The 24311-nt window shown below is 27.2% G+C and overlaps 4 protein-coding genes and 1 long non-coding RNA gene across 7 annotated transcripts; 2 read left to right on the top strand and 3 right to left on the bottom strand.

Annotated features, from left to right (window-relative positions):
* Positions 1-489: 489 nt before the first annotated feature.
* Positions 490-7084, bottom strand: LOC139985486 (protein SPT2 homolog). The gene is made up of 7 exons (XM_071999953.1): positions 6811-7084; positions 6581-6727; positions 6341-6470; positions 2658-2815; positions 1351-2317; positions 730-951; positions 490-639 (listed from the first exon to the last, which is right to left on the bottom strand). The coding sequence occupies exons 1-7, from the start codon at positions 6862-6864 to the stop codon at positions 554-556; spliced, it is 1764 nt and encodes a 587-aa protein (XP_071856054.1). The 5' UTR covers positions 6865-7084; the 3' UTR covers positions 490-553.
* Positions 7085-7900: 816 nt separating this feature from the next.
* LOC141445733 (uncharacterized) lies at positions 7901-8873 on the bottom strand. The gene is made up of 3 exons (XM_074111637.1): positions 8525-8873; positions 8404-8453; positions 7901-8339 (listed from the first exon to the last, which is right to left on the bottom strand). The coding sequence occupies exons 2-3, from the start codon at positions 8428-8430 to the stop codon at positions 7926-7928; spliced, it is 441 nt and encodes a 146-aa protein (XP_073967738.1). The 5' UTR covers positions 8431-8453; positions 8525-8873; the 3' UTR covers positions 7901-7925.
* An 18-nt stretch (positions 8874-8891) lies between these two features.
* Positions 8892-14976, top strand: LOC139985487 (fatty-acid amide hydrolase 2). 2 transcript variants are annotated; one of them, XM_071999955.2, is made up of 9 exons: positions 8892-9019; positions 9486-9694; positions 10353-10579; positions 10947-11276; positions 11627-11919; positions 13270-13365; positions 13749-13907; positions 14097-14279; positions 14721-14976. In XM_071999955.2, the coding sequence occupies exons 2-9, from the start codon at positions 9516-9518 to the stop codon at positions 14808-14810; spliced, it is 1557 nt and encodes a 518-aa protein (XP_071856056.1). In that variant the 5' UTR covers positions 8892-9019; positions 9486-9515; the 3' UTR covers positions 14811-14976. The 2 variants fall into 2 exon arrangements, with proteins under 2 accessions (XP_071856056.1, XP_071856055.1); XM_071999954.2 differs by lacking the exon at positions 8892-9019 and adding an exon at positions 9099-9299.
* A 672-nt stretch (positions 14977-15648) lies between these two features.
* Positions 15649-20471, top strand: LOC139985484 (uncharacterized protein KIAA2013 homolog). 2 transcript variants are annotated; one of them, XM_071999950.1, is made up of 8 exons: positions 15649-16142; positions 16211-16244; positions 16989-17460; positions 18086-18323; positions 18389-18627; positions 18692-18919; positions 19159-19430; positions 19721-20471. In XM_071999950.1, exons 1-8 carry the CDS (start codon positions 16125-16127, stop codon positions 19906-19908), a joined length of 1689 nt encoding a protein of 562 aa, XP_071856051.1. In that variant the 5' UTR covers positions 15649-16124; the 3' UTR covers positions 19909-20471. The 2 variants fall into 2 exon arrangements, with proteins under 2 accessions (XP_071856051.1, XP_071856050.1); XM_071999949.1 differs by having other exon boundaries at positions 15649-16244.
* A 396-nt stretch (positions 20472-20867) lies between these two features.
* LOC139985488 (uncharacterized) lies at positions 20868-22732 on the bottom strand. The gene is made up of 2 exons (XR_011799421.1): positions 22506-22732; positions 20868-21953 (listed from the first exon to the last, which is right to left on the bottom strand). It is a non-coding gene; the product is annotated as an uncharacterized lncRNA (long non-coding RNA).
* Between the last annotated feature and the right edge of the window lie 1579 nt (positions 22733-24311).

Raw genomic sequence — 24311 nt, forward strand, 5'->3', positions numbered from 1 at the left:
TTATTCATATATTACAGGATAACTTCGTTTATCCCAATATGTTGGGGGACAAGGCCCTTCGGTTAACTAACGAATTCTGACGATAAAAATTCACTAGCTATCTTTACCAGTTGTTCTTATTAGTTTCGATAATAAGAACCAACGGTTGGATAAGTGAGGTTGAACAACAATTTCGATCCAAACATTCAATCGTGTATCATAAACAGTCAGTTCATACTGAACGTGTATGATTTCAGAACACGCTTTCGTATAACTGAAAGTATGCTGGACAGTAATTCAATTAATGGAGGTTCAGTTATAAGTTCATCTAATTGACGCTAAACAATAACTTGTTCGTATAAATGAGACCCGAATAAACAAAGTTCTACTGTACCAATAATTATAGAAATTGTAGTGATGCTTAATTCTGTTTATGTTTGAAAAGATTCAATACGGATATAATGAATAAAAATTAATTCATTAGGATGTGAAAATTTTAGTAGATTTGGATTCATATAAGCATGTAATAGTTTATTAAATAGAATTTTATAGAAATTTGTAAACAATTTTATAATTACTTCTTAAATTTTTTTTTAAAGAGAGCTTTCCTTTTTTTTTCCAAAGCTTCCATACGCATGTCTTCTAAATCTTCCATAATACCTAAAAACATTAGATTATTTAATTATTCCTGTAGATAATTATAAAAATAGAAAGATCTGCGAAACAGTATAAAAAATTTGTTAGCAATACCTATTTTAGTAGATACATATTCCTCTTTGAGCTGCTGTGCAAAACTGCTTTCCATAGCTACATCATCGTCATTGTCAACATATTTATATTTATTTTTATCGTAACCAAATATTTCGCTTATATATTTACTATAATCTTCATTTCCTTCTTCTACTTCATCATCAATAAAATCTTCAAGCTCAGAGTCATATTCCTCTTCATCATCTTCGTCTCTTATACGACCTGCACATTTAAATATGTAAATATATTTATTAGATGTATATGTAAATTATTGCCTTGTTTTTCTTATCATGTTCTTAAATCTAATGATTTAGACTTCCCATATAATTATTAGTACATCAAAACTGAGAAAACCGAGGAATTGTTGACTTAAATCAAGCAATTAAAATATACATTGTTATACTGCTACAAAATCTTAGCATTAGTGACTTTATATTTAAGAGCTTTTCTACAGCGTGACTGTCGCAAAATGTAAAACTTAAAAAAATAATGGCCTTAAAATTTTTCTAAATATGAACTTAATGAAATATGTAGAAAATTTTGATTATTAAGATTTATCCTTCTACAATAATTATTTTCTCTGACATACAATTAATAAAGTAAAAATATAAACTTTCTTACGTTTATGGTTAACCAGTGACTTCCTCTGTTCCTTTAAATGAAGCATTTGTTTAGATTTGATTGACTTCATGTCTGCTGGTGGAAATTGTTTTATTTTATCATTCATTGTTTGTGGTATACGACACTTTGTTACGCTAACTGCTGGAGATTCTTTATGTATATTTTTTGATAACTCTTGTTTCTCTACTTTCATTTTTGATACTGACTTTTCAATTTTCGAATTTTTCGTATCTTCAATCTGAGTTTTGCTTAATCTTAATTTCTTTTTTTCTTCTTCAATTGCTTGTCGCATTTCTTCTAATTTTTTTCTCTCTGTTTCCAACCTTCTTCTTTCCTCAGAAAGTATATCTCTCTCAGATGTTTTTGAAATGTTGGGCTTGTTTGGAGTAACTTTATTGAGATTAGGTTTCTCAATACCTCCCTTTTTAGAAGTTGATGATTGTAATCCTGTTGCTTTGGGAAGAGTTTTATTCGAAATTGAAGATACTGTGGTTAATTTTTCGGATACTTTTGATATTTTGTTAGAAGAACTGGCATTATTACGACTATCTTGCGTTTTATTTAGTTTATTAGACGTCGTAACATTTCCCTCTTTATTATTCATATTGCCAAGTTTATTTCGCTGTTCTTTTCGTTCTCGCCATTCTTTTTCTTTTGCATATTCTTTCATTTGTTTTTTCGTCAATAACCTTTCTGGTTCATCACTTTTTGGTTTAGCTTCGATAATGATTGGTTCATGTTGTTTCTTTTCAGCAATTTTTAGTAATTCAGTAAAATCAATTGGTGGTGGCATAGGTTTCCTCTTGGCTTTTGACTTCTCATCTTTTTCCTTTTTATCATCTTTAGTCTCTTTTTCAGTTTTTTCTTCTACTTCTAATTCTACCTCTTTTACGGAATGTTTTCTTTTCCGACGGTGTCCTAAAGCTTCTTCCACTTCTTGCTGTTTTAAAGCTAGTTTTACTCTATCCTGGAATTATTAATATTTAATAACGCTATTAATAAATATTTTAGTTCAATCGTAGTTATTAGTTACGATAATAAAAGAATGAAAAATTATATTACAGTGTAGAAATACAATTTTTCGTGGTGGCCACAGATTTTTTTATAAAAAACTGGTTCTCGGTTATCTTAAATTTTCTATTCAACTTCATGTATTCATTATACACAATATACATACATATTATACAGAAATGATTTGTGTAAGAATCGTCAAAACACTGTGACCTTGATCATTTACCACTCTGTATAAAAAGTGTAATATAATCTAAAAAAGCTATAAAAGCTACAAAATATATGCTCTTTCATACCTTTGTAGATGCTATATCTTTTATTGTCCTTTTTCGGCAGTCATCGAAAGCTGGTTTTTGCGAAGTCGTATTGTTGTATTTACTCATTAATTGATTATAAAATGCAGAAGCTTCCTGCGAAACATATCCGTAGTCGTCTTCATCAGGTTGTGAAGGACCTATGAACAAATAGATATACCTACATTTATTATTTAATGTTTAACATTAACTATACATACAAAGTTTTCAATGTTATTCATCTAATTATATTTTACGAAATATTCAATTTTTTCTATTTTTTTTTTCAATTTTCTTTACAATATTACTCATTTTCAATGTATTTGGCACGATGATAAAGAAACAAAACCAACCGATATATACTAATTATTGCGAAACTTACACGGAAGTTTATTCTTAAAAAAACTATTTGACTATGTGCTTTTTTCATTGGAAGTCATCTATATTGAACGATTAAAAACAGCTTCTAAAGTTACAGATTGGAAATATATTCTATAGATCAATATGGAGATAAAGTTTAGAAAAATGGCTTAAATGTAAAAGTAACATGTTTTGAAACAAAGAAATGAGCTGTATAAGTAAATATTTAAAATTAGTATATATACATAACATATTGTAATATAATAGCATATACAAATACTTTTAATATAATATACATAGAGAATGAGGTACATAAAGTCCGACAAGTTATTTTCTCCGAAACTACTGCAGTTATTGGCATGAATCATTTTTTATCTGTCTTCCTTGATATGCTGCAACTTTCATTAGAAATATTTATCTCCATCTTCCATATTTTTCAAGATATTTGTCTGGAAAGATTAAAATGACATATCCTGTATACACAATATCAGTTTTAATATAAGTTTAATATCACACATTTTAATATAGGCTTATACGATCTGTGGATTACAAACTATAGATAAATAAAAAATGTATAATTCTTGGTATAATATAAAAATTATAAGATTTTTCACATTTTTATATTGTATGCATATAGAATGACCATACATATAAGCAAGCAAATTGTGTTTATGATGATTTGTGAGATTATGTTTTATTTACTTTTAATGTCTATTTCTTAACCACCAAAATTTATATTATAGTTATTATATGCACATGTTATTCTTTCTAATATGTGCAATTAATATTTAATACTAGACCTATCCCTGGTAAGTCAAAATGATATGTTTGATATGCACGTAAGAAGTGTTTACAGATGTGTAAGGGACACAAAGTTTGTATATTGCATAACACATTGACTACTATGAAGGATAATCTGATCACATTGGAACAGAATTGAATCCTGTGATTGAGACTCACTGACTAACAGAATTTCAGTGTTCTAAACCTTCTAATTGACCCCTGAATGATTAATCCTAATTCGAAGTTGAAACTCCATGAGTGCTACTAGCAGTGAACTAGCTACTATGAATGAACTAGCTTTGATGTATTACCACCAGTTTCTTTTTGAGAGACGAACAAGATTATAACCAAGACTTACAATTGATTCATAAACAATGGCTCCAGTTATACTTGGATATTTCTCTCGAAAAATTTCCAATAGACCGCTTGTTTATTTCGAATTAGCTTATTCAATTCATCTTGGCAGTAATTTCATTTATTCAAAAAAGGAAAAAGAAAAAGAAATGGAGTAAAACCTCTCTTTCGCTGCATCAATTATTAACTCTCAGAGTATGAAACGTGAAGTATGGTAGTTGAGTCAAGAGAACTCATACCAATAGATCCAAACATTGGGTTTTATTGAAATTTTGTCTCATATGTACTCTTATTCCATAGACAATGAAAAATGAAGTAATAAAAAGGAAATTATAAACTAAATTTAAGTGATATCATGTATATAGTGTATTATGTTATTTAACACATTTTTTAATAAAATTTCATTTTTCTTGCTGAATAACTAGAAGTTATTAAACATTTTGAACTTAAAATTTTCATATGTACTTACATATAAACTGATATAGGATAATTCATAAATGCATGTCCATACTTCAGAGAGTTAATCTAGACGTTAAAATAAAAAACGTCATAAGAACATATATCCTGCATACCTTAGCTTTCGAGTTATGGATGATTAAAGAAAATGTTCCAAGTGTCCGTCTCGTGCCTCAACACATGCTACTGCACGCCTAAGGTAAACACAAGAGTAGTACGTTACGTCTCTTCTTGTCTTTCATATGATAAGTTCTACAAAATTAAAGTTAAGATATCTTTTAAACCACTCAAATTTCAACTATATTACCTTAGTACTTTTTAAGCAGAATAACGAGAAAATTCGACCCATGTAAAAACCAATATACATTTCGATTTAAAAATATAATAGGATTGTGGAATGTATATGTGCCATTGCACTAGTAAAGAAGTATGATCCTATGAATGTAAAACTCCCTGAACCACTCAACTTCTACTTATAAGATTTTTCTCTAACTGCATTGATAATAGAAATATGATCTGAAACCATTGCGTGGAGCACTTTGTATATACATGATTCTAAAAAAAAAAGGGTTTAAGAGTTTAAGGACTCATATTACTTAGAGAAAGAGAGAGAGAGAGAGAGAGGAATGAAACATGTCTAATCAACAGATCCTAAGCATATTCTTCTAATGTGGAAACGACTTTTTTTATTTAAGTCCAACTCATGATTGTATTAATTGTCAACCTACTCTTTTTTGTCTTATAGCATATTAATCACAAGTCTTCTACTGTTCCCTTTGTATTTCATATTTATATTATAATTTTTTAATAAAATTTTAAATGAGCTATATTATATAACATTTTTTTATTATACTTATAGTATACTATCACATAAAACAGTTTAACAAAAATAATATAATCAATTTAGAGTCTGTGCCTCCCAGACTACTTTAGAACTATAGTTATTCTGACCTGAATTGCTTACACAAAATCTTGTGTAAGCAATATATTCATATATTTATATTCAATTACCTGTAGGAAAAAATACTGCCCATTATGAATAAAGACTGATACTTCTGAATACTCATTAATATGTAGATCATTGATCACACATAGGATTGCATTATTTTGTTTCTGCAGAACCTACACAATAAGCTATATACCTCTCTATTTATAGCATTTATAGATCAAATCTATTATATATAAATATACTGATAACTTTATAATGACAATTACAATAAAAGAAAAGAAAACATTGAAATTCCTACCTGTATAATAAGTAAATTATTTTTACTTTATGTAATAAAGTATTTATAACTATGATACAATAATATTCACATTAAATAAAAGTGTGACAAATTAAATATATAATATATAAACATTAATTTTTTTTACTTTCTGTTAGCTGACAGTGAAAAAGATACTACCATAATTATATCTAAATTAATATTCATAGTATATTATGTTAAACACAAAATATGACAATGCAACATAATAAATAATTGTAATAGAAGTTAATATTATGTGCCTCAATAATTAAATGACATATCAAATCTCATACTTTCTTTGAAGTTGTATGAATTATGTGTTCTAAAGACTAGATACAAATTAGAAGGTTTCCAAAACTCCGTAATAGTTTCAAAAATAGATTTAAATGTTAATATATTTACTTTTATAAATTTGGTTCTAAAAATATTAATTTTTAACATGTTAAAATATATGTTATTTTACTTATATAATAACATTTCGCATACCTGCCATTGTAACAGCTGTGTTCTCATTGTCAATTGCATCTGGCAATACGGATTTATTTGCAGCTTTACATACTTTCAAATGTTTATTTATTCGACTTTGGGCTTTATGATCACGAAGTGCTAATAAATTCTAGATAAAAATAAGAACAATAATAAAACATTATAAAATTGTTGACATACAGAACAAATATTTAAAAATTAAATACACTTGAGTATATATAAAAATCCAATATATCTCACCTCTCTTTTTTTCTTTTCTTCTAATGCTTTCTGGCGTTCTTCTTCTTCCTTACGAGCTAAAAATTTTTTTATATTGTCCGAAAGTGATTTGCTCTGCTTGGTTGGTTTTTTGGGTGGAGAAAATTTTGTTTGGTAACAAGCAATTGACTATAACAGACAACATATAATTTTACTGAAATAATAAATTTTTTCAAAATTAAAGAAAGATTAAAAGGAGAAAATATAATAACCTGCTTATTATTTTCATTTTTCTGGGCCACACTTAGTAAAGTACCAAAATCCATTTTAACGATGAAATGGAAGAATATACTAAATTATAGATATCATGACATTTCTTTCAGGTTCATTATTTGATTATAACTAACAAAATTTATTGTTCGATTTTTAAAAACTGTCAACCGAGTTAGTTACAGCACACTTACAAATTATCAAAAAAATATCTTCGAACGTTTATTAGAAGCGTAGATTTTCGAATGAATGCTAAGACCTAAGATGAACTAAATTTGTTTGTAAGCAGAAATGAGTAGAGCAGAGATGGCGCCACCATACCCCAAAATAGGACATTGTAAGTATTTACTAATTAAATGTAATTAATTAATTATGCTCCAAACCGGAATAATGTTATACAAAGATGAGTTTTGAGAGATAGAGCTTAAATTTAATTTCTGAATAGTTCAAAAATTCGCCTCATAGACTGAAAAATTTGATTTTTTAAATTTCTTCATAAGGAGATTAATTCTACCGTTTCACCACTAGATGGTTATAGTGTTTCTTAGCCCACGAGTTAGCCAATTTTTTAAATTTGTTTATAACTAAAAAATCAGGAAGAATATTTGGATAAAACTAATTTAAATTAATTCCTTATATCATAAACTTTCATTTGAGCCTTCAAAAGTTAAAAAATTTTGTTTCGGAACCTGAAAATTTAGATTTTTTAACTTTATCACCTGTCGATTGAACACAAACATTACATATGTGCACTTTAGACACAAATATTTCAAGATTAAATGATTGAAACAGTATAATTATTCAGGTCGTTGAAATTGTTTTCCATGCCCTCCAAAATATCGAATAATAAATATATGGTTCTATTTAAAAAAACGGTGATGACCTCGAAATCTTATTTCCACTGACACATGCAATGTAGTCTAACTTTGTCTTGAGAAATTTTTTCATTTTTCTTACAACAATAAACAGGCGAGATATTTAAGTGATCCCATTTAGCTAATCCATTCTTATATTAATTTTGAATCTAATATGCTAAAAATTTATTTCAATTTTTAGTGAACATAAAATTTTGTAAAAATAAACAATAAAACATTTTATTTATGACATAAAAATTTGTTTATTTATGACGCAATAACAATAAATTTTTTAATATTAAATTTTTATCAGAATGTGAAGCACCAATACATGTTTCAAAAAGTTGGGAAATATTAGATAAATTATCGATATTGCTATATAATGAAAGTATAAGACTATAACGCCATATTAAAGGTTCAATATCAATAGAAAAATTTAGTAATAATAAAAATAGATTTTTAACTTTACTCCAATTTTTTTTAGTTGTATGTGATTTTATTTCAGAGAGTATCCTGTATTTTGAGGAACTTACTGGATGTTGCCTCTTACTTTTCTTGTAATGGTGCATAATTTTACACTGAGCGTGAATATTTAATGATTTTTCTATTTTATAGCCATTTGTCTTCTTCTTCTGCGCATCTTTCTTATTTAGCCAAAGTAATTCAATAGCTTGATTCTAAAAATATATTTTTTGACATTAATAATTTGAATTTTTAATATTGAAGATTATCATTACATACCACTTTTATTTTTTTGACCTTCTCCATTTTTTATTTTATTTCCTATAATCCTATAACATATGTTTAATTTTAAATACAATCTATCCTTCTTTCACTTGACAATAATATTTAACTAACTTACCTGATAATAATATATGAAAAAGATCAACAGCATAATTTCATATCATGCATAGCATTCATTTCAAGTACGTCATCTTGCATATAAAAATTATTTTAATTTTTATATTTAATAACTTTTAAAAAAAACTTGTCAGATATAAGATATATTATACTGTAATATAAAATTCAAGTATTTTAATTTGTTAAACATTTTTAGTTTAATATATATTTGATATTGTACACATATTAATTAATAGTCTAAATCAATATACCACCTGATATTATAAATTTCTATCAAATAAGGTTATAAATTGATATTTACATATTTTATGGTATGTATATACATATGTATGTATACCACATGACAGGTAATACCAGTACTTATTCTCGAGTTTGTTTCCTTTGTCTTTCGTATAGTAAATTTGATGAAATTAAAATTGAAATATTTTTTCACAAAAATTTTCAGTCATAAATACCTTAATATTTTTGTGTAAATAATAGAAAAACGTATGTACTGGTATGTAAAAAAATATAAGATTCCATTAAAAAAAATTACGCAAATTTAGAGCTCGAAAAGCATAGCGCATGACAATGAAAAAGTGTCTCATATAATAATATGTATACCTTTCATCTTGTATGAGCGATTCATTTCTTAGGCATATCTTCGTGTCATTAAAAATAACGGAGATATTTCTTTGTAACAAAATCATTGAAACACCTTACAATATGCATACAATTTAATTAATTATATGAATTTTACGAATATGTGTACTTTAGTAAAGAATTCACAAACACAGGTATATATAAATACATATGAAATTTCTAAAATAAAATTTGTTATTAGATATCTACTTACAAAAACATAATTGCACATATTTCATTTGCATTAGATAAATACGTAACAGTTTAAGAATTATATGAAAATTACATTTTTTTAATTACATAATGAGTTGAATTAATTCAAATATTTTCATACGCTTTAGGAAGGTGACAAGTGCCAGACAATATTCGAAATGTCAATCAAGGTCTTAAAACATGTTTTAAAATGTTTGATTATCAAATTTCATATAATATTTGACTGTATGATAGATTTCATTTTTGGGTTATATTATGATCGTAATATACAAAAAGTACCACCTATTAAGAATGATTTATTACTGACAAGTGCATCAGAATTAGCTGAAAGAATCAGGTACTTTATTAGTTTATTTCTTTATATTGAATCGCTTAATATCATTTATTTAGTTTATGTTGGAGTTCATTTAAACAAAATGACTCCAATTATAATAATTGAGTCATTTAAAGTAAAGGCTATTTAACGTAAAGTTAAAGAAAAATTATTGAAAATAATTCTGAACTATTTAACAGACTTTGTCACTCTATGCCATAATAAATTTTTGTAAATGTTTTTTGTGTATATAGAGTCATTTGTCATGTGTAGTCCATATTATATGTGCATTATACGTACATCTATAGTCTATTTATTAATAATTTAATGTAACATTTAAGAAAATATGTTGGGAATAGTATAAAATGTAATAATAAAACGTTTGAGTATTTACTTTAAATTTACCAAAGACTGAAATATTTTGAAACTTTTATTTATAAGATGACATAAAAAAGCATGACTATATTCTATAAGTGCATCAATGCACTTATAAAAAAATCGTGTGATAAGATAACAAAATCTGTTAAAAGATTGGTCAGTTACTGGAATCATCCTATATAATAATAACAAATAACTTAAATATTGCTATTGTGAAGTATATGATAAATTGGTAATAGATAAATATTAAAGAAAATATTTTTAAGGATGGATATAAAATTGAAGTGTACAAATATTTTTATAGAACAAAGAAGATATCATCTGTAGAGGTTGTAACAGCATTTATAAATCGGGCAAAAGAAGTAAATGGGATAATAAATGCAATAGTTGAAGATAGATATTCTGATGCCTTAGAAGAAGCCAAAGAAGTAGATAAATTTTTACAAACATTAGAAAATATTGATTCAATAAAAGAAAAGAAACCATTTTTGGGTGTTCCTTTTACAACAAAAGAAAGCAATGAAGCAAAAGGTAGTTTTATTTAATATTCCTATATATTTTACATCATAATGATATGTATTGAGTTGATCAAAAAGTTCTGTTGTCTTTTTTAATGAAGTATTATGTCATGTTAGAAATGTCAATAATATAAAAATTGTTAGAATTGGAAATATCTAACTAAAAAATATATGTTTGTGTACAGTACATAGTATATATGCTATGTTCCATTAGTTTTTCTTCAAGTAATCAAAATCAGTAGCCCACGACATGATTAAATTATATTGGATTGATTCATATTCATGCTGATAAAATAATGAATTTTTGAGGTTACTAATTTTTTCTGTATTTATTTATTTAATTTATTCTGTATTTATTCACGTTTATTATGGTTATTTAGGTATGCTTCATACGATGGGTTTAACAAGTAGATGTACTTTCCGTTCTGAAGAAGACGCAACAGCAATACGCTTTATGAAAAATGCTGGTGGAATTTTGATTGCAAAAACGAATATTCCTGAATTAAATCTCTGGACTGAATCAAGAAATAATATATATGGACAAACATGTAACCCATATAATACTACTAGAAATGTTGGTGGAAGTAGTGGTGGAGAAGCTGCAATTACTGCTGCCTGTGGAACTGCATTTTCTGTTGCCAGTGATATTGGTGGCTCTACTCGAATGCCTGCTTTCTTTAATGGAGTGTTTGGATTTCAATCAACTGCAGGTTTTCAAACTTGCAGATATTAATATTATATACCATAACTTTTAATGTAGAAAAACAATGGTACCTGATTTCACCCACCTATTTGGTTTAGTCTATCCTTCCCTTATTTATAATTTCGTATTTTTTTAATAACATAAACAGCTTTAGTGAAGCTGCAGAAATGCGTTCTTTCTTCTGATTTTAATGATTTTTGGATGTATTGTAAAACTCAACATTTTGATCTTAAACATTATTCATAAAAATCTCCCGGTACTATTACAATGAATTCCACCTATAATTATGTGCCTATGACAGCATATGCATCAGTATAGGTTGCCAGTTGCTAAGCTTCTGTATATAATCATTTTTAGGTTTAACACCACTGAAAGGCATTGGACTTCGAAAAGAGGATTATCCTAATTCAATGGCAGGAGTGGGACCAATGTGTAAAAAGGCAGAAGATTTAGTACCTATTTTGAAAGTTTTAGTTGGAGAAAAAATCTCATTACTTAAGCTTGATGCAGAAGTAGATGTAAAATGTCTTAATATTTTTTACCAAGAAAGTTCAGGTGATATAAGAACAAGTAGAGTAAATTCTGAAATGAGAGCTGCTCTTTTAAAAGTTGTACAACATTTTAAAGAAATTACTGGATCTGCAACAAAAGTAAGTTCTTAAAAATTGTACATGATTTCTTCATAGATTTGATTATTTCATATTATATATTCATTTAATATATCTTAATTATAATTTTATTTACTTTTTATATTATGGACATGTTGCATTATTTTTATATTTATTTTGTTGCGTACATGTAATATTTAGTATTTAATTGTGAAGTTCTATAATAATATTACACTATATATAATAAACGATTATTGTTTATGTGAATAGTTATAGTAATACAGAAAGGGGAGAAAGATAACTTAGTGACTAAACTTTGAACTGAGCATGATTATTTCCAAAATATTTCAATTGACGGATATTTTGAAGTGAAGGCAGTAACATGTAGTAGAGTAATAGTTCGGAGGATACCAGTGAATCAAAAATTTAAGTGAATGAAGGCAGTTGAGTTTGTTATTTATTTTCACATATGCATTGAAAATTCTTCAGCTATTATTATTTGATCCCTGGATATTATAAAGTAGCTAAAGTTGCTCAACTTTTTTGGTTTTTATAGAGTTGCAATGTAACTATGCAGAGTTATTCTTTCTTGGAACTCTAAGTTAACCAGAATAGTCGGCGATTCTTTCGTATCTGGTTACTAGATAACTAATCCAAATGTAGAGAATGTGTGAAGGATTTTTTTGCATGAATTCTAGACAATTCCATGTGATTATTTAAACGATTAACTTCCATAAGAATGTTATTAGAAGATTCTGATTTCAAGAAGAAATATAATAAATCTTAAATACATTTTAAGATTGGAATGTTTGATTTTGAAGTATTTTCTAACGCATTTTAAAAAATATGCATGCTGATTGGTTCTTTTCAAACGCAGTTAACTTCCAATTATGCTTTTAGGGCATCGCGAACATTTTTCTCTGCATCCTCAGAATGCCTTTACTTACAGAGGTTGAGCAATATCTAAATGAGGCTTTTAGTAAAATCACATAATTTTCCTCTAGATTTGAGTCTTGGTATACACAGTTCTTAATTGGCCTCACGGAAACACCTAGTTTATGACACCTTCAGCTGTTGAATTTTGAACATTTTGTCAACAATTTTAAACGTATTGTCACAAACGGACAAATAATATTGACGGCAATGCATAGATTCTTGCCTCAAAATGCTTTTTTTCTTAAAAAATGTAATGAGAATCTTCGCGTATTTTTGTTCTTTCGAACAAAACAACTTTCATTGCTATATTTGTACGCTTTCATTCATTCTACATTGTTTTATTTATATTTAAAAACTTTAGAAATAAATTAGATTACAAGAATTAGATAGTTATAATTATAGTTATAGATATTTTTATTTCTAAGAAGTTTTAATTGTAATTTATTTGAATTACAGATAAAAATACCTGGTTCTGAATATAGTTATCGATTATGGCGATTTTGGATGACACAAGAAAATTTTGATTTCAAAATAAGTATAACAAACGGAAAGGTACTATAACTTATATATATTACGTATTTACGTATATTTACAATTATAATTATGTACTTGTTTTCCGGATTAATATAACATCTTTCATTTCATATAACAAATAATGCTCTCTTACGCAACTATATTCGTAAATACTTTGTTCAAGAAGGTGATAATAGCTCCTCTTGTTTTGATTTATAATTAGTGTATTGTTATTGTTTGAAATGAATAGTGATCAATATTCAATACTAGTATATATTGCTTTATTGATCTTAAATGGCAGTTCTACTTTTTTGATAGTTAGTATTATGTTTATCATTTAATCGATATATTAATCCAATAAAGAAAATCTTGTGGACAATGATAAAGAATGTAGTAATCTATATAAATGTAATTTTTTGTAGTACCGTGCGAGTGCTCTTACAGAAATTTCCAAATTTTTAACTGGAAGATCAGACTTAACGTTAGCTGCTATTATAAAACTAATTGATGAAGACATATTTCCTCGAGAAGATGCTGAATGGGCAATGAATGTAACAACAAATATGAAACAATATTTGATGGTAAATTCTTGTTTAATATAATTTTATTATTATTTAATCATATCTTATATAATGTAATTATATAATATAAAGTCGTAAATATTTTTTATTCTAATCTTTGCATGCAGTAAGTTTGGCAAATGCACTTGACAGTATACCATATTACCTGTCTTCTGTGATATTGTGCTGCAATTATACTTTTATTTTTAGGATAAATTGGAGCATAATGGGATATTAATTTATCCATCTTCACCTTTTCAAACTGGTTATCATTATACAGCTTATTTAAGACCATTTAATTTTGGTTATTGGTGTCTTTTTAATGTTTTAAAATTACCAGTGTGCCAAGTGCCTCTTGGTGTAGGCAAAAATGGACTACCTATAGGAGTGCAGGTAGGAAAATTATTACTAAGTAATTGGATATTAAGCATTTAATAATACATGATTTAGAAATATCAAAATTATGTTTAGAGCTTTATTGTTTTCTACAAATTTAAACAATTCATTAAAATGTCATGAAGTATAAAACTAGAGTTTAAAAGAGTTTCCTTCAAATTTTATCAAAATTCTCGAGGATCAACTTCAGGATCCTTGCCTTAAAAAGATAAAACCCTGAATTAGTTGATAACTTTTTATTTCTTAATGAAGGTACACCCTATATGTAGATATAGATATGTACAATAGTGTTTACATGTATATATTTATATTTCAACAAAGCTTATTTTGCAAAAGTTTGTAAATTTTTAAATATATATTTTAAGTTTTTTAATGAAGTAATAGATCTAGTAAATTAGTTACTAATTTGTCTAATAAGTTATAATTTCTTTATTGAAGGTCGTAGCAGCTCCCTATAATGATCATTTATGTCTGGCTGTAGCACGAGAATTGGAGAAAGTGTTTGGTGGTTGGGTTTCACCAGCCTAATTTATTACAAACTGATATTAATTCAACTGAACAATGATTTACAAAAGTAATTGTTATTTAGTAATAGCAGTGTGATATTATTATTTACTATACAATATTCTTTTTACATTTGTTAACATATTATAGATAAGATAATAATAAACAATGAATTTAAGGTGCAATATAATTGTATTGTTATTATTACTCTTAAATCAAATACTAATGTATATTATAATTAAATATTGCAAGGTTGTCTTCATTTATATAGTAATGTATCCTTGATACTTTATTTAAAGATAAAATTAGAGATTTGATATGTCACATACAATAATTTACACTTATATAATATTTATTATTATAGTATTATCTTAATGAATTTAGAATTAAAATAACCAGGTATACATTTAAATACCTGCTATCTTTTTTGATACTGTATTTGTTTATTCTTTACATTTAATACATTTCACTTTATCGTATTTACATACTGTCTATCACCTGACTTAATTACTTGCAATTGATCATTAATAGCAGTTAGCCTACTGTAGCATGTCGAATATTAGACTAAATTTAATAGTCGTATTTAAGTTAAATATTCATGTATGTATATATTGATTTGGGTAATGATACTTCTATGAATACTTTTTTGTATCTTAAAAAGTCAACATCTTAAATCAGATTTATAAGAAAAGTTATCTTTGTATATTAATAGAATCATCTTTGATTTTTCGTGCATTTTATTGAGCAGAGCAGTTCCATAACCTATGTGAAATAAATCTTACATACAATATACTTACATGCAATGTACTATACTAAGTACACTAAACTATGTATACTTGGTATAACCAGAATATATAGTTGTGTAGAAGTAACAATTGAATATTTACATATTTCTTATGCTCAAAAATTTCATTTTTGGTTCCATTAATTCCATTTTAATAAGAATTAAGGAATATTGGTTATAATAAATATTGAAATTGTAACTACATTACTTGTAAAGTGTCATATATATTTATCATTATAAATTTATAAGATGTAAAGAAGTTACAAGAGAAAAGCGAATATTAGAATATTGAAAATGTGCGAGTTATAAAATTTTGGAAATGTCAAGAAACGTTAACGTACATAAAGGAAATATAAAAGTGGTTTTATTGTTTTTTTATTAAATTAATATTACGATAAAAACAAGAAGGTTATGTTACCGCACAGTTTTATAAAAATAAAACAGCAATTAAAAACACGTGTGAAAATTGAAGTTTATAAAGTGCATAAATATGATAAGATTTGGAACGATGTTCGATAACCGTGAAATTGGAAAACGAATACGGCGCTTACTTGATGGGAATTATTCATATCGTAAGATACTTATATTACTTACTGTATGTGGTGGAATACTTCTATATTTTGGTCCATCTTTTGTGCAGTGGCTTTTTTCTTCTACTAGAGAATCAATAGAAGGTAATAAAAGTTTCCTATTCTAAGTCTATAATATTAATATTATGTGTAAAATAAATTATACAATTGAAATAGGTTATAATTTTTCCTCCATCAAAGCAACAGGAATTTAATGGAAAAAGATTGTAAACTATTAAAATGAACACAAAATATAAATGCATTTCTATTTTTAATTGAAATTTATATATCAATTACAGAATTTTCTTTGTTTATATTCACTATATCTATTGATCACTGTTTGAATAAATTTTGATATTCATATTATTAGGTTCTCAATTATATTTATATCAGATATTACATATATTGTATTCTATTCTATTCTATCCTATAAACAATACTTCAATAGCACTTTAATAGCATGACAATGTAAATTAATATTGAAGTATATGAAAAAATGTACTTGTAATATTTGCAATATTGAAATATTTTATAAGAAATCAGTGTATTTATTTTCTATACTGATATTCATAAATATTGGCCAATCGGAATCATTTTTAAAGTGATGAGAATGAAAACATAGAACAAGGAAAAGTCCACTTGTATTTTAATTATGAATTTGATGAATGCTTAGATTTTTATAACATAGTGTTGTCAAACTATTGAGGAATGTACTAAGATAAAGGATAAAGATTTTGGTTCTGTCAAATTTGGGCAAGGAATAACTGTTAGCCTACAATTTCCATGATTGTCTAATATTTATGAACTGCTATATTTATTTTCTATAGTAACATATGTCTGTTTTTAAAGCAATTGAAGATCAATGTATGAATGAGCGACTAGCTGCCTTTCATTCAGATATCGAAGAATATAATGCAAATATTCTCCATAATCCACCAAAGGAAGGAGAACATCATTATTTGCCATATATCGGCAATGGGGTTTTTGGAATTCCTATTCTACCAGAGGCTTTAATATATATAAAACGAGGAAGAGCACTATCATTGCCAATACAGTGGCAACCCTTAATTTCTCATCCTTTACTTAAAACCAATTTTTATCGAGACGCTACGATTACTCACTTTACAAATGGGATTGTTTATCGTTACCAGTGTTTTAGAGAAGGATATTACATAGAGTTTCAATACTATGCTCATAGAATATTTGATTCAATATTGGTACAAGATATAAAAATAACCAATCCTCTTTCACTTTCCCAAAATGTACCATTGAAGCCACAGATGTCTACACAGTGGGATAATTACCGCATAGAAGTGATCAAGTACTTATTTAACTTTATTCATAATATATTGTCAGTATAGTGGAATAATGATACAACTGCGAAAAAGTGATTTTTCATAACACAGAGAAAATCAATTTATTGAATAAAATTTATAGTTGAATAATCATGAAAATGTTTTATAATGTTGGGATTGAAGCAACTGTTAATATTCTCAATTTACTTGTAGATTTGAATTAATCACAAATGATATTGTTGAAATTTACATAATCTATCATTAACAATATCTAATATTTCAATGATCACTACTGATTATTAATATGATTGTTCTTTAATTATCAAGAATGTTTGGAAAATAATGAAATTTTTGTGATGAAAAGATTAGGTATTTGTGAAATTAATGACATATTTAACTCAAAATTTGTAAATTTGCAATTGTGTTGAAGTAATAATATTTCCTTTAATAAATTAAATTGAATGCATTTTAATGTAAAAGATATTAACTAAGGTTTACACTAATGTAAATAATAATAATTAATCCTAAATTTGATGTTAGTTAAATTAGTATGTTGCATTGGTAAAAGAGGCAGATATTTTTGTAAATAACTATAATATAAAAATTGGTACTATAACATGTATATCTTTACATGCAATTATTTGTGTTCAGAATTCAGGTAGATGATTTTCTGGATGAATATAATCTAATTTCTGGATTTATTCCATTATTTAACTCAAATAAAATTGTGACAATATCAATAGTCTATAAAACACCTCCAAGAATATTACAAATTAAAGCAAGAAGTTCTATAAAATTAAAATTCTTAACAAGTATACAGTATAGTGAACCTACACTCATGGAAGAACACCACATTCAATATGAATTAACCAAAGAAAAAGCTATAGAGGTATATATAATTTATAAAACATTAAAAATTTATGACATGCTTCAATTTCATATATTTTATTACAGGCAATTAAGAAAGCAATCAGTATTCAACACCAAAGTTTAAAAGAAGATCATATTAATCTTTGGCAAAGTTATTGGTATACAGGTCTTAGAATAAGCGACTCTAAAGCTGATGGTGCAATAAATGGTCATAAAATAAATTCCACTCTATACTATGTATTGTCTCAAATTTCGAAAGGTATTCCTGATATAGAAAAAAATATAGCCATGAATGAAGGTTGTTACCGCGGACATCACACCTTGTAAGTAATACAAATATTTATAAATATTTTTGCTTAGAATTTTTATTTTATTTTCTTATTTTAGAGATGCTCCACGGTTATGGAAAGACACATCCTCTATTGACGCTATGAATAATGTCGTTGAAGCATGGTTAATAACATTAGAAAAACAAGGATGTCACCATTTAATGATTGGTGATCCTGCAGCAGTGCAACAAGCTATCATTTTAAGTCTTGGTAGTTTACGTTTTAGTAATCAACATCTTGAATTTAATATTGATCCACAATATCTTAATCGAGATTATTTATTTAGGTATGGTATTAAAATATTTGTCATAAAAAGTAAATATAATTTTTATACAAAGTAAATATAATTTTCTTACATAACACGTTTGTTATACAAATTGATATTAAAAAATGACAAGTATAATGTAAATAATTATAACTAACAGCTTAAATAATTCTTCTACTCTTTGCAGAATAGAAAATTTTTTTGAAAAAATTATGGAGACGATTATTAACTTACCTTTTTATGTTTTGTGTATGTTTTAGGAGAATAAGTTATGGTAATGTAACACATTTAAATATATCAGTAACGGTTGGAGAAGATAATCGTGCAGTTTTAAAAGTAGCTTTAGACAAGAGTAATAGTGTCTATTTTGGATGTGATGCTGGATGTTTGAATCCTGTTTCATTGAGTCAATTGTATGCAAGCATTCCAGTGAAATTGACAAAACCATTAACGGCTATACTGTATGTAACATCTGATTATCAACATATGCAAGATTTGCGAAATGCTTTACATGTACATGCCATAGACGATGGTTGGTATATATATAATACTTTATTATAACATTTATAAGTTTTGTTCGATTAAAGTCGTTTAGGAGTATGCTATTTATATCGCCGATTTTGTTTTAACATAGCACATCAATCGAAATCAATATGAAAAATGATATCTATATCTTATATTATCTACAAGCTATATAATTCTACATAGTAAATGTTTAAAAAATGTTATCTTGTATAAGACGTAGATATAATCTTTTAATCAACCAAAACTCATAAACTCCACAACAATTAAATATATATGTTGCACATAACTTTTTTGTAGCTCCAGCACATGATCATCTTGTAATGGCTTTACATAAACATGGACATCAATTAGGAGGCTTACCAACGTTTTTTTGGATCAGTATATGTTTTCTTATAATTGTGTTCCATTTATTTCTTTGTAAACTTATTATTAGTGAATATCATGATCATCAAGATAAACAAAAAGTGAGGTATAGTAAGCTATGATATATACTATATGATATATTGTATATATTGCATATATATGTTCATATATGTGTATAATATATATGTGCATATATACAATACATATATGTATGTGAGTGTTAATATAAAGCTAAACTATCTTCATATATTGTATGTATAAATTTAATTATAATGTAAAAATTTATGGAGAATTCTACATACAAAGGGGGCCAGAAAAATCTATACATGTCTCAATAAAAGGAAAAACTGTATAAAAAGTGTGAGCTAAATCTATACAGACGTCAAAGAATGAATATAGATCAACTTTGACTTCTATGATTACAATAGATGCCTAAAGTAATTATTATAACTGATTTAATACTTGTGATTACGGCAAAATACTGTTTGAGTAACATAGATCAAAGTGCTCAGTGGAATTTCTCCCCAAAACACAGTCACTGATAAAATTTATTAAAGTGTATATACATTTTTTTTTTGACCCTCTCTGTATATATATATATATATATATATATAGTAACTATTTTTAATGTTATATAATTATATATATTATATTATAAACATAAGTTTCTATTTTACTTAGAAAATTCTGTTATCATTCTTGTTATCCTTATCATTATTATTATACTAAATTAACAATACATGTGCAGTTCATAGCACAATTGAAGAAAAAATAATTTTTTATGAGAAAATAAATAAGTGATTTGTTACAGAGATCTATTATTTATGATTTCTTTTTTACAGAGAATTTATTTTGAAAATATAACATCAACCAGTTATATAATACAAGTACCTGGTTACTGTGTCACTCTACCTTTGATTGTTTCTATCCACATTCATTTACCTAACATTAACAGTTATGTTGTTTAGGTAATATAATAGATTTTTATACATTAATTGATTTTATTATTACAAACTTTAAAAGTGCTCATCTGGTTCTTATACACAGCTCTGATTTACGAATTAAGAAAATATAAACAAAATCAAAGACATTCTCTTTATTTTTAATTTTTTAAATTTTATAATTTGATATTTTATTTGTCTTTCCTGTAAACCTATGTGTTGGCAATTCTTTCTGCAGGGATCTTCAGATACGTTGTAAATGTCTATATCTAGCATGAAGCACTATCGGCCATCATGGGCGAGAGGTTGAAATACACTCAACCAGCGCGCTTCAGTTATGCACAATATTCAGCTATCTGTATGCGGATTTGACAGTAGAATCATCATTTGGACTGAGATAGGGTCACTTTTCAAAGCCCTACTGTCTATCGTACACGTTGCAGGAGCAGAGAAACGGATAGGATCCTGTTCACATGCTAACGTCTCCAAGGAAGCCTAAGTCTGCTCCCATAATTCCCCGGAGAGAAATTTATCCTATACAAAGGCGGACTTTCGATAATGTCAAGGAGGCATTCAATTTGCAGATAACCAACCCATAATTATCGGATTTGTTCGAATGACAATTCGGGTTCTAAAAAGGACGGTGATCAATGCAGTGAATCGTGCTAGATCATAAAGATAGGTATAATTTATAAAGTTTATTTAAAAAATTGCGGAATGAATTAAGGTATAATATAAAATTGTTGCGTTTCTGGTATTAATTTTCAAGTAAATAGTGTGCAAAAACTTATGTATTTACAATTTCTTCCCTCAATGTTCTTATTCTACTTATTTGCACTTAAAAATTAAAAGTAATTATTAAAATGAAAATTATGTTTATAATTTTTTATAAAATTATAATCGTAATTATAATTAATATAAAAATTATCTAAAAAATGATTTTTAAGAACTTGAAATATTTGTTGAATAAAAGGCGCTTCCCTTAATACATATACATGTAAACGTTGAAATAAATACTCCAGATCATTGTTTCTTTTGTTATACAACTTCGATTTCCTTATATTCTTTGATTTCGCACTGTTCTTCTCTTGTATTTTCATACTCGTCTTCCTTTTCCTCCTTTACAAATACGTTTCTACTTTCGACTTTTTGACAGTCTGACATAAATTGTATTACTTCCTCTGTACTGTCTCTCAATTCGGTACCCTTTTTAAAAAGCAAGGCGTCTAATAAATGATCTCCAAAGGTCTTCTTCTTTTTGAACCACGTCAGTAAGTGTTGATCTAGTTCTTCATATAAAGGTTTTCTTATCCTCTGCCTTCTTTTCTGTATCCTACTTTTGTCTGCAAATTCTAGAATTTTCGCAGCCGTTCCTCTTTATCCTACGAATCGTTGATCTATCTACGTTATATTTTATAGCAACAACTATAGCACTTTTATGTCTTCTAAGACTTTTAATTGCTCCATAGATAGTGTGATTTGTTTCTTCTCATTTGTTATGTCAAACACTTTAATCAGTAATATATACACGAAAACTAAACTAAAAAAAGATAATGACACTAAAATCATACAATATACAATATTTATTTATAAATACAAAGTTTAAAGATTCTAATAATTTACACAGTTCTTAAAGACCAAAATTTAAAAAGTTTTACAAAGCTCTAGTTTAATTCAAAGTTCAAAGTTTTAATTCAGGTTTAATTCGAAGTCTGAAATTTTTGTTGTGGTACATGTAGGTAAGGTTGGATAAATGCCCTAAACGACCTATATAACACTGTAAATACCCGGTAGATATTCCAACCATAGAGTGGAGCGTTCCCTTTGACACGTCCCGGTGACCACGCAGCTCGTTGGCTGACTAGTGTAACTGATCCGAATTCAAATATCGAGGAGATATTACTAACTCAATAATGAAACTTCTTTATTTCCTATTTTTTTTACTAACGTATTTCTGAGGTTTGACTGATTAAAATAGGATCAGACACGACATAGTTTAAATCATATTAACTCATCTAATAGACGAAAAAGAATAAATTATTATCATTTATTAAATAAGCAAATATATTCTAAATATGTCGTATTTTGTCTTAGTTTAATCAGGAAAATTTTACAATTACACTGATAAATTCAATAGAAATGAAAAATAAAAATTTCGTCATTGCATTAGTATTGTCTCGTTGATATGTTTCTTTTGATCAATCCGACTCTCCTTCTTTCCCACGCGTGCCATTCTTTCTATGTCAACAACATTTCAACCCATATCGTACACTACACGGTCATTCACTTTAGTGGAAATTCGTGCGCGCGATAACAGATAGGAGTGACAACTTATATATTAGTTAGTATAAGGGGTGAGTATACAATATACTCACATGATATTTAACCCTTTCGCTACTACGGGCGACTACAGTCGCTCTCCGTAAAATGCCACTGACGTACTACGGGCAACTATAGTTACTCTGCGTAGGATGCCGCGTATTGTACATACAACGAATATTGTACATCCTCAAGCCTTTTATTGACAATAAAATGGTGTGACAAGGGGGCAGTGTATATGTTGTCCTCTTTTCACAATGAAGAATTTGTTGACACGAAACGTCATTATCGCATACAAAAAAAAATTTAAAAACTGAAATATGTTGTCGATTATAATCGATTGATGGGAACTGTGAAGCGAATCGTGATACCAGTGCCAGATTTGCGATATTGGCCTATGTGTTACACCATGTTTCGAAAAATACCACACGCAATACCATTATTAAAAGCTATTAGTATCATACAATTATATTATATTATATCATATTATTATATTCTGTAATGTTATTTGTTTCCAAATTATAATTAAAAGTGAGTATGTTAAGAAGTTATAAATACCCTGTTTTGAGGAAAGTTTTTTTCTTCGAAAAACAACGTCAGAGCAGCTTGGTTTGCAGTGAGGAGTAAATGCGGCCGCTGACGATCGTTTTGACGATCGTTTTTGGAAGTGTCGCGTCGGAGAATCTGCTCGTAGCGAAAGGAATAATGTTCTCTGGTGGCAACCAAACCGCTTTATGGTTTCGTCTATCATCAACATGAACAAATGTATAACTCTACACTTTACCAGCAGCTGCTCTACACTTTGCCATTCTTATCTGATCCTGCGCGTGCAGTTCTTACATATTCACTATTTATGTACGACGCGTATTTGAATCGGTACTTAATACATACTTTTACATTATGTATGAATGTATGGCATGATATCGATTTAAATGTGCACATGAATTAAATATTCCGCAAATGTATCTTATAATAATTTGTGTTAAATACGTATGTAAAATTTCACAATATAAAAACAAGTATTATATGAAAATTTTTTGTTAGTGAAAACTTGTTAGTGTAGAATCAATACATCCATTGGATAAGTGTCTGGCTTAGATCTCAATATTCGGAAATTTATCCTACTTTTATTGCTGTATATACATATTATTGTTGTTTTATAAACTATTATTTGCTTTCTGACTACTAAAAATAAAAAAATGTTTAAACTTTCCTTTAAATTGCATATGTATGTAGCTAGAAACGTTTTAGGAAAAAGTAGTTTT

Source organism: Bombus fervidus, chromosome 3, assembly GCF_041682495.2.
Source record: "Bombus fervidus isolate BK054 chromosome 3, iyBomFerv1, whole genome shotgun sequence".
In the NCBI taxonomy this organism is placed as follows: Eukaryota; Metazoa; Arthropoda; class Insecta; order Hymenoptera; family Apidae; genus Bombus; species Bombus fervidus.

Excerpts from the sequence above, each read along its gene's own strand:
- LOC139985486 (XM_071999953.1), bottom strand. The coding sequence starts at position 6,864 with ATGGATTTTGGTACTTTACTAAGTGTGGCCCAGAAAAATGAAAATAAT. Across the intron at positions 2,816-6,340 it reads CACAGCTGTTACAATGGCAG|GTCCTTCACAACCTGATGAA; the intron begins GTATGCGAAATG and ends ATTTGTTCATAG. Across the intron at positions 2,318-2,657 it reads AAGATATAGCATCTACAAAG|GATAGAGTAAAACTAGCTTT; the intron begins GTATGAAAGAGC and ends TAATAATTCCAG.
- LOC141445733 (XM_074111637.1), bottom strand. The coding sequence starts at position 8,430 with ATGGAGAAGGTCAAAAAAATAAAAGTG. Across the intron at positions 8,340-8,403 it reads AGGTCAAAAAAATAAAAGTG|AATCAAGCTATTGAATTACT; the intron begins GTATGTAATGAT and ends ATATATTTTTAG.
- LOC139985484 (XM_071999949.1), top strand. The coding sequence starts at position 16,061 with ATGATAAGATTTGGAACGATGTTCGATAACCGTGAAATTGGAAAACGA. Across the intron at positions 16,245-16,988 it reads TACTAGAGAATCAATAGAAG|CAATTGAAGATCAATGTATG; the intron begins GTAATAAAAGTT and ends CTGTTTTTAAAG. Across the intron at positions 17,461-18,085 it reads TACCGCATAGAAGTGATCAA|AATTCAGGTAGATGATTTTC; the intron begins GTACTTATTTAA and ends ATTTGTGTTCAG.
- LOC139985487 (XM_071999954.2), top strand. The coding sequence starts at position 9,252 with ATGAATTTTACGAATATGTGTACTTTAGTAAAGAATTCACAAACACAG. Across the intron at positions 9,695-10,352 it reads GAATTAGCTGAAAGAATCAG|AACAAAGAAGATATCATCTG; the intron begins GTACTTTATTAG and ends ATATTTTTATAG. Across the intron at positions 10,580-10,946 it reads AGAAAGCAATGAAGCAAAAG|GTATGCTTCATACGATGGGT; the intron begins GTAGTTTTATTT and ends ATGGTTATTTAG.